Source organism: Rhipicephalus microplus, chromosome 4 (assembly GCF_043290135.1).
Source record: "Rhipicephalus microplus isolate Deutch F79 chromosome 4, USDA_Rmic, whole genome shotgun sequence".
Lineage (NCBI taxonomy): Eukaryota > Metazoa > Arthropoda > Arachnida > Ixodida > Ixodidae > Rhipicephalus > Rhipicephalus microplus.
The window spans coordinates 48589281-48603747 of record NC_134703.1 but is presented as its reverse complement, the minus strand read 5'-3'; the positions used below and the strand labels follow the sequence as shown (position 1 = coordinate 48603747).

Sequence of the window (14467 nt, the reverse complement as noted above, 5' to 3'; positions counted from 1 at the left end):
GGAGGAATATTCGGTATTTGCTATATACAAATTCTCCATACTCATGTTTGAAGTTCAATTGTGAATTAACTTGATTTGTTCACAATATTTAGTGTATTATTTTTCCCTATATGAACTCTCTTCTTAGTTCATACGAAGGTTACTGATGAAAACTAGAATGCTTCTATATGCATGCTACACTAGGTGACTGCAACAGCTAGTTTTTGCTCAGTGAACTGAGTACTGAAGTAATTAGCCAAGTACTGAAGTACTGAAGCACTTCGTCAATCTAGATAAGCAGTAGACAGTGCGTTTCGGCATTCATTATGAGAACACGAAGCTGTCAGCATAGCTAAACTTGAAATGGCTCGTCAGTCAAAGCCAGAAGATTTATTAAGCAATGCTTATTTCTAGACTTGGATGGACGCCCGAGCCAAATATCAGTTAATTACTTTTTTTCAAAACTTCATCGTGGAATAACTTCAGAAGCATCTCTGTATTCCAAGATGTCTGTTCTGTGATTTGTCAACCTCTGCCATTTTGTGACAACCTGTTAAAAAGCATGAGCAACAATTAAATGAAGCACTTGGTATATCAGCAAGAACAAGTGACACAGACCTTCTGTGGCCTTAAAACGGTACTGCGGCTTCAAATATACAGCGACGTAAAAGTTTTTTAGGATTAAAAGATTGTGTGCAGTGATGTACTTGCGGTTTCACGTTTGTGACTGTACTGGCTACATTTTGTGAGGCACAGATGATGAAATTGCTCACGTATTTCATTTTGCTGCACAATAAAGATCTTGAGGTGAACAAGTGAGACCCAGCATTTAATTAAATTTAACTTAAGCTAGTTTGTGCACCTTCTAGAAGTTTACATAGGCTGTCTTGAGTATTCTGTAGTATGTATACAAATAAAAAAAAAATCTGCTCAAATTAAAATGAAATTGCATGCAGTATGGTACAAACTTGAAGAACGCCTGGAGAAAAAAAAAAGTTGAATTGTATGTCTCGACAGCAGCAACGATCACATGATGAGACTTGACTGAATAAGCATGAGCGAAGTGACCGTCAGTTTGGGCAGACAATTATTACGTATCCAGCAAAGTAGTGCCTTTTCTTGCAGGGTACCCCTTTGGCAAGAGTGCTAGTGCCAACTTGTTAACCATTTTTCTACTGATCTGTCTGTAACTCGAGATACCTGTCAATATGTTACCAGCTCGCAGACCCAGCAGCACTTTACTTTTCTGTGTGCGTGAACTGGGTCAGCTGTTCTTTTTTGATGGATTTGGTATGCTCGATGCATCCATTTTTTTCCCCCAAACTGCTTAGGCACTGGAAATTTTTCATGGTTATGAAGAGACACATCATTACATCAATATTAGATATTTTCTAATAACTTATACTCACATATTTACAAGATCATTGATAAGCATATTTTCATATACTACTACCATGCCTGATCATGGTGCTATTTTTTGCCAATTGGAGGACTGTAATTAGCAGTTTTCCAAGTCGTTTGTGGCATCAATTCAGAAATCATTGCTATGTCTGGGCATTCGTCATTGTATGGGACGGTTATGGTAGTCTAGTCTGCCACATTGTATTCACCTTTCTTTATCTTTCTAATGTTGAACCCGTAAGCCTTGTAGGGGCCTGTTTCAATGAGCTTTACGAAGCACTGCTTCTCACTACTAACATTCCACAGAGATAAAGTGATTATAGTGTGTGAAGAAGAAGAAGAAGAAAAAAAAAAATAAGTGAAGAATTTTTTCTTTAGGCAACCGACAGATTCATTAAAAAATTTTTTTTGGGGGGTGATATCATAGTATCAAGACAAAAATGAAATTTAAGTTGGCATAGATTCGTTTCTTTATATTCTGCTGTTTCTAAATTCAACTTAGTATGTGTATATACTTCAGTGTTGTTTCTCATAATGCTCTGTAATGCATTATTTCCCGAAGTTGTTACAAGCCCTCTCTTTGTTATTTGCCTATTCTGAAGCTTGTGTGTTGTCGTCGTAGTAAGGAGCTCTTTGCTCGCAAGTTGTTTCTAAGCGCTCATGTACAGTTTACTCCTCCTTCGCGTGCGAAGCTTATGATTTATTTTAGATGCTGATTCTAAGTGCCATAACATAAATTTTGAAGATCTAATCGAGCAGCATACTACTAGATTGTATGGCTATTGTCGATGAGTGCAGATATTTTTTGGGGGTTCATCAAACATTTCAGTCTCATTTGCCCAGAAATAAACCCTGAATTGAGGTAGAAGTATGATTAAATTTTGTGCTTTTGAGCATTAAAGGGACACATGAACAGTAACATGAATTTTTGAGTACTAGTAGTAGTAAAGCACAGTTTCACAATCCCCAAAGCACCACTCTTACCGTGGCATGATGATTATCAAGCGAGAAAACGTGCGAAAAGAAAAAGCGGGGGCGACACCACTTTGAAATTGTCACATTAGACACTGTGACGTAAAAAATTTTGAAGGAGTGTATTGGGGAGGGGGGGGGGGGGTCCTACGTAGCTTCCATTTGATAAAAATGAAGTACATTGTAATCTATGGGTGCCATAGACGTAGTACGCGATGTTCCAGGAAATTTCATCGAGCCAGTGGCACCAAAATACTGAAAATACGTTTTGGAATTTGTTAGGTCACATGCGGAGATTTTGGCACGAAATTTAAAAATGGCACTTCAACTTTTACTTTATTCGATAATAATCAACTCTTGATTGTGAAACATATGGCATTACAGTTATCAGAGTGCAGTTTGTTAATCTAAACCATGTCATTTTACTTGCCAGACTATGATCATTGGCACTTCCTGAAGACTTGTGCGTACACCTGCTTGTTTATTCCTGATTATTCATTTGTGCTTACAAAACTTAAATCACGAGTATGATAATGTGGGCATAATTTTGCAGTTATTGTAACGGTGGCTGTTTGGTATTCGAAATGTGTTTTCTTTGGCTTGATTCAGGCATTGTTTGATTTGTACTTGATTCGGCCTTGTAGCAGATAAGTGCTTACTTCAGACTAATTTATTGAGACAAGTTTGGCCTCTGAAGTAGCTCACAGTTGCAGCAGCCAGGTTGCTTAAGAAATCATGATCTGAAGATTGTATACATCTTGTCGGAATTTACTGCTTCAAGTTTTTAGCTGTCACTGTGCTGCATCCAACAGTAAATGGGGGAGAGCTGGGAAGTTCGGGACAGCTGGAGGAATGGGACAGTCCATCTATCTCTGGTGCAGTTACTCCAAAAAAGTTTGACGAGTCATGAAATGGTGCTAACCAACCGATTGCATGGAGGAAATGGCAGGCGTTTTTCGTGAATCATGCTTTCTGCAAATAGAAGTCTCCTTTTCCACTTCTCGAAAGTAAGTTTCTTCTATCGCAGCAGCAACGCTCCGAGATTTCAACTGCTGTGTGAACGCTAATATCATTTCTTTTTTCCGAAAACGCCCATCAGCGCTGTACTTTTTCAAACATAAACTTTACACATTACGACTAAACTTTATTCACTGAACATTCTTTAGTTGGGCAGGAATGGTGCAGTTGAGTTGAGGGAGGAATTGGGACACTGTCAGATTCCTCTCAATCTTACTATCACAGGGCAGTAGTGCAAAAATAAGAAAAGTAAAGTCAAGACAAAGGTCCTTGCATGTAAATTGGGGATGCATACTCTTAAACAAGAATTCAGAGTGTAGCACGACATGACAGTGTCAAAGAGGAAACGCAGCACAGCCTTGACTGCCAAGTTGTGTTTGCTGTCAAGATGTGTTTGCTGAAGGATTGCTGTTCTTCAGATGAAGAGCACACACTTGCCACTGTCTTTGACAAGTCTGAGTGATGTGTAAGGTATTGATAATGACTGGCATCATATTTGTAAAATAAATTAGCCTAATGAATATATTCAAGTGACAAAAGGAGCTGTATTTCTTGCCAGTTATAGAAAAGAAAAAAAAAGTTTGGCATTCATTATATCACCAGATTGAAGAGCAGTAATGACATGTCAGTGACATTGTGCAATTCCTGCAAAACAAAGAGACCACTTTGTTCTATTATCTGCATTAGAAAGATGATTTTACCAATTATGGACATTATGATCAAGCTTCAAAGTGTTACGAACCATCCGTGCATCAGCTGCACCAGGAGCCGTAGGATTGTGTCCCGGAAGTTTTGCAGCTTGTTTAGTCGTGCATTATAGTCCATCAAACAATGTGCTGCATGCAAGTTCTAAAAATATAATTGTGAGAAGTTTTCCGATGCGCCCGACTCTCCCCTTAGTTGGCAAGAAGGTGTCTGTGTGCCCCAAGAAAAGGCGCATCTCAGACTATAGAGGAAGAATATCAAAAAGTGAATCGCTTTTCCTCTTTGTATATTGGAAGTACATTTATCAATGTTAGTGGTGGACAGGTTGGCAGATGTGATAGAAAGAGCATGAAATATTCCTTTGTGATGGGATGAGGGCAGCCGTGCGATTCATGCTATATTTGTACCATATTTTTGCATGAGTAAGCGACACCGCCATTTACACGGAAAAGGGAAGAAACATAGCAGTGCCTAAATGGACAGAGCAGGGAAACACAAATTCAGTTTAGATTATTAAATTGTTAGCCTAGGCACTTTTTAGAATAGCGTGCATATAGCTTTGTGTAGGCGTTGCGCACCACTCCTGTGCGCCCCCGTGAAGCGATGGTAATAGTGGGCATCAGCAACAAACGTTAACTGAACGTACACTATTCTAAAACTACCTATTCTTTGAGAGCCATAATGACGTTAATCTCACCTTGATAGGCTCTTGCCGTTGCGAATTGCGCTACAGGCCTTGGCAGATGCTGTCTCAATCTGACATTTCATAGTTAGTGCGGAAACCTCACGGGTGTTGCTGCCACCTGTACTTTTCTATAACAAGCTTTCCGAGGAACTGGTGCTTGAATCCCATTGTTGTCACCACTTATAATAATAAGCTCCTCGTTTGGTCTATTTCGCATATGTGCTTCTCTTTATTTCTTCATATAGAATGCTGGTAAACTTTCTCATTTGCTGGCACAGTAATTATTTCTGCAAGTCATTGCAGGCTGACGTGCCATGATGGGTTGAACAATATCTAGTGTTTCAGGCAGATTTAAGCTTTTAGTCAGTCCTTGAAGACAGATTTTAGCTGTTTTAGTTAGAAACGACTGTTGTTTAGTCATTGCAATGACCTGTTTTAGCATGTCATTTGCAGGTGCTTTTCTTAGCCCTTTGTAGAAACATTAATGCATACTGCGCTGCTCTCTTAAGCTCTTTTGCAGGTGCTTTCCTTAGCCCTTTGTAGAAACATTAATGCATACTGCGCAGCTCTCTGAAGCTCTTGTGAAGAAAAAGAAAAAAGGCTACAATCATTACTCCTATAGTGTATTCTAGAGTAAAGGTCTGCAAAGAATTGTTGAACGTGTTGACAGTGCTATCTGCCTGAAACAAGGCGCCCGCATTGCTAAGACTTGGTGTAAAAAAAAAAAAGAACCAATGGTGTCTTGTATCTTCTGTATGCATGGCTGTTGAACAAACAATAAGATTGTTTGATGGTTGCATGATTGATTGTTCACTGTTGAGTCTTCTATATTTAATAAAATGAAAACGATTCCATACTGCAAGATTCATGTTGGGCTGTTCATATTGCAATATAGTCATTACTATTATTTTCAGATTTAAGTCACGATTTTGATCGATGAGGGCATTGTTTTGTTATGAAAGCACTTTTTTTAGATTTGCAATAGCTTCTGGATATAGTAAGGAATGTTCCAAGTTCTGCTCAGGAGCTGTGTCTGGCTTAGCGAATGTCTAGTTGTATAATTTTTTGTTGAACGTGGGTGGAAACTCCAGTCAACTGTTTTGCCGCTTTGAAGTATATGTTGGCAAGTGAAGCAATGCGCCCACAACAGTTTGCTCAAAACTGACATTAGTAAATTGAATATCTGCAGATACTTAGCATCTTCTCCGAAAAAGTGCATTCTATAAAGTTACCACGGTCCTCCAAACTGAATGGGCCTTTTATGAGGGCCGATTGAAGCACGTACCTTGGTTGTATTGGGCAGTTGGCCCTTATTTTTGTTAAGATGTATCTATGAAAGCGAGCTTTATTCATATTGACGATCTTCCAGGGAGATATCACTTGTCACTGTGAAGGTTGCCAGCATATACAGATATGTATTTTTGATGTATAGATGTTTTTGATCTTGTGCGTGCCTATTGTACCAGCCGACCCAACAAGACTGGCATGGCTGTGCGGTCACGCTGGTCTGGTTGTTTGTCATAGTTTTGCCATCCTCGCTTGCGGTGCACATATAATTGTGCTGCGATACCCAAGCCAAATATGTATTTCTAGATGTAAGTTGTGCACAATATACATGTTATACATGTGTGGTTTTGCCAAAGTGAAAGACTTGTCGTCACCCGCTTGATACTGTTGCTACTGCTGTTTCCCGCGCAAATATAGCTGGAAGATTCCTTTCTCCTCTTGTATATTTGCATTGTTTTGTTGTAGTTTTAAAAGAGTTTGTTACAGAGTACATTTTTCTCCTCTTTCTTTAATGTATGCTTGAACACTTCTGTTCCTTCATCGATGTTGTACTTTCGTGCCATCGTTACACATTTCACTTCCTGGAAAGTGTTGTCTCGAAAAATAAATGGTTATGTTGACTCTTTTTGTGACTTCCTGTTACTGACTTGATTGACTCTGACTTTTAGTGTTGTAAAGTTGTTTATTGGCCTGGTGCAAACAACCTCCTCTACCATGTTACCAACAAACCCTATTTAAGGAGCTTATAAAAGCAAAATGAAAATCTGTACTTTGTTTTCCCAGTTTTATAAGTAAGAACTAGGTCACTTCATGTATCTCGCGCTTCTTGTAGCTGGAACCCAACTCAGCACCTGCAGTTGGAGGGAAATAAAGCGAGAGCCAAATGATCTGTAAAGTTGCTACTTTGGGTCAGCAGGATGCTAGCACTTGCTTTCTCACAGAAAAGTATTTCTTGGGAGCTTTTAGTGTAAATTATTTTTCCTCTCGTGCAGTACAGAAGTGTTTCTGATCTGGGTCATAAGTTATTGTGCTAGTTTCTCGAGCGTCTGAGAATACATCTTTTGTTGACAGATAAACGGGGAGGTGTGCACATGTGCTGTCTGATGCTAGCGCTATGAAACATGCGCATTTTTGTAGAGCAATAAAAGTGCTAGAACAGAAACTGGTGCAACTGTTTTTTTTTTTTTTAACTTGGCAATAGTATTATTGGCAAACACGAATGGCATATGTGTATGGTTGTCTGCAGCATCTTCATTCTTCCTCTGCACAGTGTGCTGGTGCACCGGCCATGACACGAAGCAGGTCAGAATGAAACGGGAAACTGATTCTTTTCTCTGTGCTGTCATCTTCTCGCTTCACCTGTCACTCCTTTTCACGCAAAGCCGTTTTATGTGTGCATTGCAGAGCAAGCAAGTGTTAGCTGTTTTCAGTCGCTTCTGCCGTACCGTTCAGTCAATAAACTCCTTTCTGAAGTGCTTGAATGTGGAATCCCGACATAGCTTGTGCGAAAGCTTGGGCAAAACTTGATGAGACCTCAAGTAGCCTAAATTCGATGAAGGTGTATGCCGGAGGTGGAGGGGAGCAAAGGAGGTCAGGTGCTGTCGAGGGTGCGGCAATTCAATCCCACCCACCCGCCTAACGCCTTTTGTTGTTCTTTTTTTTTTCTGCCAGGGCGGGGCTGTCGGCAGCGCCTGACCTCGACTACAACCTGTGTGACGTGAGTGACGTGGACTTTGCCGAGTTGGATATCCCAGTTGATTTTACAAACTTCAACGTTACTGAGCTCACGCCGTACCCAACCAAAGCTAACTGAGCTCCTTCCTTCCCCCTTCTTCTCTGACAGGTGAGCTCGGAAAAAACCTTTTCGTTTTCCTGTTTGATGAGCGCTGCACTCGCTCTGCCACGAGCCGTGCTTCTTGTCTTAGCCTCTAGCCACCCTTTCTATTTGCTCTGTTGTAGTGCATTGGAGCAAGTCTTTTGCAATAGCAGCATCAGTTTGTCCTGCACTCGCATTTCAGTTTGACGGTTTTGCCCTCGTAGTGGAACGATTGCCTTCATCACCACTTGCTTGCTTCTGCACACACTTTTAGTCCCGTTCCTGCACACCTTATCTTTTCGTTCTCTTTATTTCTTTAATGCCCTTCATATTCTTGGCCTTGCTTGGCCAGCCATTGCACTACGCTCCTGGAAATTCGGAATGCCCCTCTGGAAAACAGGTAACGTCGACTCGCGTTTTGAAGTTAAATGAAGGGCGCGTGTTTGTCTAAGTGAAACATTTTCAGGTTCTACCAGGTCACGTCTGCAGGACGGCAATGTTTCACACTTAACCAAATCCTGGAAACCACAGATGGTGCTAGTGAACAAACAGTCGCCACAACTTTGTTTGCGTAGCGTGTTCTTGAATGAACATGCAATAGTGGATGGGTGTATTCGTAAGTGTTCTGCGTAAAAGAGGAGCGCGTCTTTAATACCGTGCATGGCTACTGCTTTCTTATAACGTCAGGATTAGTTCAGGACATTAAAATGCTTTCACGTAAGTACTTGACAGCAAATTTTTGGTGACTTCGACAATTCATGATCACTACATTTAATCAACTGTATCAGATTGTTGTAGCACTTTTCAGCCTCCTCCTACAAGCAATTGGACATTATTTGCCCGTGAACAACGTATACTTACACCTCGTTTATTAAGAACAAGTTTGCAAATAAAGCGATCGGAGAAAGGACGTGGAGGATTGAGAACGTGGGCGATTGCTTTATTAAATTGCAGCATAAGATGTGCTGCTACGGCTCTTCGTGCATGTTGGTCTGTTACAGTTTGTCATGGAAATAAAAATCGAGTTGTCATGTTTCGGTAGTGGCTGCCCCTTTTTACTCGGTTGTTAGAAATAAATTAGAATTGAAATAAAAATATATGTATTCTTGCCTTGAGCAAGTTCAAGATCCTGGTCTCGCGGACAACGAGGTCTTCAACGCTTTGCAAGCTACTGATGCAAGCTCCCATGCAGAAGTATAGTGATTTACTGCATAGGCATCTAGCTCCCATTTACCCACAGATTCGACGTACCTTAAGCTGCACTCTTACAAGCGTGCTTGTCACGAATCGTTCACGGTTACTTGCAACGTCAGAAATCTTAAAGCCAGCATCAATACACTGTTTCTGTACTTGTAAAATGGGGAATCGAATTTAAAAGGCAGATTAAGCAATAGAAGAAAAATGTGTACTCTCACTAAAAAGAATGCGCTTCGAAGAAAGGTTGAAGACGAGTGAATTTGCATGCGCACATCTACAGCCCCTGGCAATCGTTGGTGAATGAATGGGGAGACATTAATTTGCATACAAGAAAGTGGTTGTTGGAATTGTATGAGTCGGACCCAAAATTGACAATGGGCATTATAGCAGATGTGGCCTTCAGGCATCGTTCTCGAGGTCAATGACTGCTTCAATGGGCATTACACCGCAGTGAGGACAGCAAACAACAAAACTGCTCAAAGGGCAAATTGCACAGCTGTCGTGCAAGATTTGGTGCAGAAAACTGCGCAATCGCACGAGACAAAAAAAGACAACAGGACTTTGCGTTGTCAGTGTGAAGTCCCGCTGTCTATCTTGCTGTCTAGTCCCGCTGTCTAGCTCCCAGGCTGTTTTTTACGATGAGGCCATGCCAACGAGCTCAAGTTTATTCCCTTTTTAATGTCATGCAAAATTACATCTTGCAGGGAACAAAGTGGTGCTACTGATGGGTGCAAGATTATTGGCCTTACCGGTGACTCGCATGGCAGAGCATGGGGGAAAAGCACTTGGTTACATAGCACAGTTATTGCACCACTCTTACATTAGCGATTATTTTGTTAACATTTATATTTTTGTGAGTTTCTAAGCATAGAAGATTCACGGAGCAGAGGTTCTTGCTTACATTTGCTGTCTGCATTGGAGTACACAAACTACTCGTGAAATACCAGTGGAAATGCTTTCGCTTATTGTAAACTAGAGTTGTTATTCGAGGGCTTGGCTTTCTTCTCAAATTTTGTGAGCTGAGGGGGAAAGCCAGAGACACTTCATTTATACTACAGCGTCTTTACAAACATTGTCTACTCTTGTCATAAACCACCAAGTAAGCTAATGGTATAGCAGTCTGCTATGGACCAGAAACCTTGCTATTACCTTTGACGCTTGCTTTGTAAGCATAGGAAATGCATAACGTGCCAGCGGCATTAGCGACTAGTGTGTATAGGCAGTTGTAATGCTTGGTTGCTTCCATCCCTGTTGTTATAATATCTTCGCCTATTTTTATCTGCTCGGCAATGCATGTTTTTTAGTTTTATAACCAAACCCACCTCTGCCTTCTGCTGCTCAAGTTTTTTCAGTCTAAATGTGTGCTGCATGTGGGAGCAGAAGTAGCATGCAATCGCTATTGACCAAAAAAAAGGACTAAGATAACTGGTTCTAAACACCAGCACCATCAGTTTCTTAACCCTGTTGTCCTGTGATAAGCATACTCATATGAACTCACCAGTGCACGCTCCTGACTGTCAAGAAATCATTTGAGTGGAGAAATCCCTGCAAACGAAGGAGCAGAATACTGATGAGTTGCTATGTGACAATGTAGCGTTACGCCTCACTGATGCAAAATTATCCGTAAATTTTCATTCTGAAGCATCTAATTCTAGAAAATTGCTGTTCATTAAAATTAAATTTCAAGTTTGCCTCTTCCTTTAAAGGGGTGGTGCCACCATTTTTGTGGCTTGTGCATTCTTTGCTGCAAGCATTTCTTATATCTCCAGGAAGCATCATACACACACCAAGATTCATTTATTGTCGCTAAATAAATTAATATCGGCTTTTTTGTGGCGACCATTCTCGTTTTCGGTTTCTGCACGCAGAATTGGGCTGTGATGTTGCAGTGTAGCTTGGCCACGTGGCCACACAAAACAAGGCTGTGACGTATGTCGGTCGAGGTGTTATCGGTAGCAGCCGCGATGCTTTGCCGGTACGTACGTAGCGGAGGTCTCCCAATGTCGCCCCCCTCATTACAATAGGCGTGCTTACGAGACAGGGGTAAAGGGGCGGCCGCTCCCATAAGGGGGGTTGTGCAAACACAACCCCACTTATTGACATATTAGGAAGGAAGCGCCGTGACTTAGGGAGGGGGCGTTAAGTCAGACCCATATAATAGGGAGGGGGTGCGCTGTGTTGAATGTTTGTTCTAGCTGGAGGGGAAACCTGCACATTCTTATCCTCACTACAGATCTGGTGTGACATCACTGCAACTTTCGTTGGCCTTCCTAGAGAGCTACGACAGTTCTGGAAGCGCTTGCAATCGACTTTGGCCGGGAGAACTAACATTTAGGTACACTTTAGAGGTGAATTAAAATATATTCTAAATGTTTGCTGTGTCCGAGCGTTCATCTGGGGTGTCCTAGCATACAGAGGAAACCCACAAGAGGCTTGCTTTAGCCTCAAAATTTGGTGGCACCATTCCTTTTAGGATATTGAAGTGAATGACAGGTAACTGTTATGTCTACTAGTTTTTGCAACTCATTTTGTTAAAATGTAGTTTTGACGATACTAAAACAATGAAGCTTAGTACCTGCCCACCATGCCAAATCTTGAAAGTACCTGGAAGTAATGTTCTGTGACCCAGAGTCCTTATTGTCATTTTTTTAATTCTGACAGTTCAAGTTGAGTTGTTAGTTTCTCAATAAGAAATGCTGCATTTCACATGCACTATGCTAATGGGAAAGCGTGCGTTTGCACTTGGCTTGCCCTTAAAGGGGCACTAAAGAAAAAACTAATTTTATGTGCATTAGTAAGTTACAATTTTACAATACCCCAAACACCACTCTTGCTGTGAGAAAACGCTCGGTAAGTGAGAAAAAGTGCGAAATATTGTGCGCACTGACAATTCATTGAAATTCCTGCACCAACTGCTGTGATATCATAAATATAAACATCTACTAGGTGATATGTAGTTTGACCTTCGAGGGGGCCATCGTCTTGACTAGCCAGGTTCGGATAAATTTCGTTGAGTCAGTGTTGCCAAAAGTGAAAAAAATAGACGTCGTACGTGGGGATTTCTGTGTAACATTTTAAAGTGAAACCTTTCTTTTCTCCTTTATTAACAAACATATGATATTGACATTAACGACATTAGATTTCTTAGACATCAATTTATCAATGCAAACCAATTCAGCTTTTCATTTTAGCGTGCCTGTAACTGCTGTGTGAACATTGCTAGTGTGGTTTTGTAGGCCATTACACTGTATATTGCAGCACAATGCTCGTGGCATGAGTAACTTGACGTGTTGATGTGACACGATCATGGTTCTATTCAGTGGTGAATATCTACTGTGGTAAATAGACAGTGTATCTTTGTTTGGCTGAGCTTAAGCTTAAATACCCATATTTCATCAACAATTTTTGCCACTGGGTTCGCATGATAGTGAGGACAGACAATTGTGGCTCCTTCAAATTAGTAGTTATCAACAAAACTTCCATTATTTATTCAGATGCAACACATTTGTAAAGTTAGTGCACATAGCTCATACTTTTCTAATATCTCGTAGAAGTGTTCATGCAGGAGTGGTGTGCTGAGTGCCTGTGCCTGATGCAGTTATTTAGGAAAGGGTTGAAGTCAATATACAGCCTTCCTATACATGCATAGACATAGTAATCGTACGAGAATCCCAGCTGTAATTTATTTTTGCCAGAAGTCTTCAGCGATGTTGAAGCAGGTCATTAATCAAGCTGAAAGGGCTGGAAGTGTCAATAAGAATTCCCATTTTCATGTCATGTTTTATCTTCACCTGGACAGGGGGCATAATTTAGTAATTTATGTGCCTACATGTTTATGTGCCTCTTATCCAAAGTCCAGAGGCAACATAATTTTAGTTCTGTTAGCCATTGCTATGCTTAATTGATTTTTCCTAAGTGCAACTAGGAAATGATATGTGCATTAAAAGTTATGTACTAAACTTTTTCTACATCATAGCCAGTGTTTGACATGCTGCACACTGCCGCTGCACAAGCTATGACATCAGGAGCACCAGAATTGCTTTCAAATGTGTTTTGTCAAGCGCATTAAGTACTGGCTTGCATAAAGGCAATTTACAAGAGGTTTGCCTGTATGGAATTGTGCAAATAGCATTAAATCTTAAAGGGATACTGACACAATTTTTTTGGAGGTGTGTTTATACTGCTATACAAATCTCCTGTATACAGAGGTTGCTCTAAACAAGTTAGACGCTTTGCAAATGCTGGTAAGATATTTTATTTTGATATTGAAGCCGATTTTCCCGTACGCACCTTTACACATTACTACACATTAGCTTGACGTCGGGCTACAGTACTTATCCTGGTGGTTTTGTGCAGCAGTCTGGCTGCTTGTGATCATGTCCAGTGCCGAAGCTTTCTAAATGGCTGCCTGTGTGTCGCCAATGGAATCACGGTGTGGAGTAGCTGCAGGAATGTCATGATATCATGCATGGGCACATACCGTGTTACGGTGTCAAGGTACAGTGGGAACCAAAACTAGCTTTCAAAAACACACCGTAGTTAGTTTTTCAGGGCACACGGATGCTTGGTAGTGCATTTTCTAAGCTCTTGAGTACAGTGGCTTAGCTAGGAAGCGACACACCTGGCCTCTGCCCCCCCCACCTCAAAATTCTATTTTGCCATGACATACAGTGCAGAGCGAAAAATGACTATTTCAATGAATGCCCCTCTCCCCCACTAAAAAAAATCTGCCTTTGGCCTTGTTAAGCTTGGCCTTTTGTTGAATGCAAAAAAAAAAATGAAAACTTCAAGTTTTGTGTCAGTACCCCTTGAACACATTAATGCTCTTTTCTGTGCCCATGGGGTGCATGCGTTCGACTGCTTTATGAAATAACAGCAAAGGTTCAAGCATATCATTTCTTGTTGATGTGCTACAATGGAACGCATGAAATATGGCAAAAACTGGCCTAAAGAACTCTCGGCATTGTGTAGCTTGCAAAAGACGAACCAGTGGTTATGTCAATGTGCTGAAACTGGCACCATTTTAAACCTTGTAGAAAAACATTATGCCAAGAAGGTGCGCTCTGTTTAGTCCATTTAAAATATTCATAACAGAAGATTATGCAATTAATTACCTTTGCTCGCACACAGATCTGTACTTACAAGGTTGGCAGTTATCTTGGAAAGCGGGTCCATCTTTAGTTAGTACTGTTGTGTGTGCAGCTGAAAAATTGTTATGCCATAACAGAAAGGCTTACCGTAGTAAGGGAGTATATTTCATGTTATTGTTGTGTTGATGATTATCTGAGCCCTCTGCTTCCATTCGGTGTTAATTCCTACTTTTCTTCTTCCCCTTTATTTTACAGGGAATCCTATTCTGGCAGAAAATTGTTGCCTTGAAAAGCCGAAAGTTGCGTGTTCTAACGCGA

General features: G+C 40.8%; 1 protein-coding gene across 3 annotated transcripts in view; it reads left to right on the top strand.

Moving 5' to 3' along the window:
• Positions 1-14467, top strand: part of Stat92E (Signal transducer and transcription activator Stat92E) — a 146888-nt gene extending 132421 nt beyond the window's left edge. For all 3 annotated transcript variants that reach the window (XM_075892711.1, XM_075892712.1, XM_075892710.1), the window contains exons 19-20: positions 7718-7889; positions 14405-14467. In XM_075892711.1, the coding sequence (XP_075748826.1) occupies positions 7718-7859 (142 nt within the window). In that variant the 3' untranslated portion in view covers positions 7860-7889; positions 14405-14467. The remainder of the gene's footprint in view (positions 1-7717; positions 7890-14404) is intronic.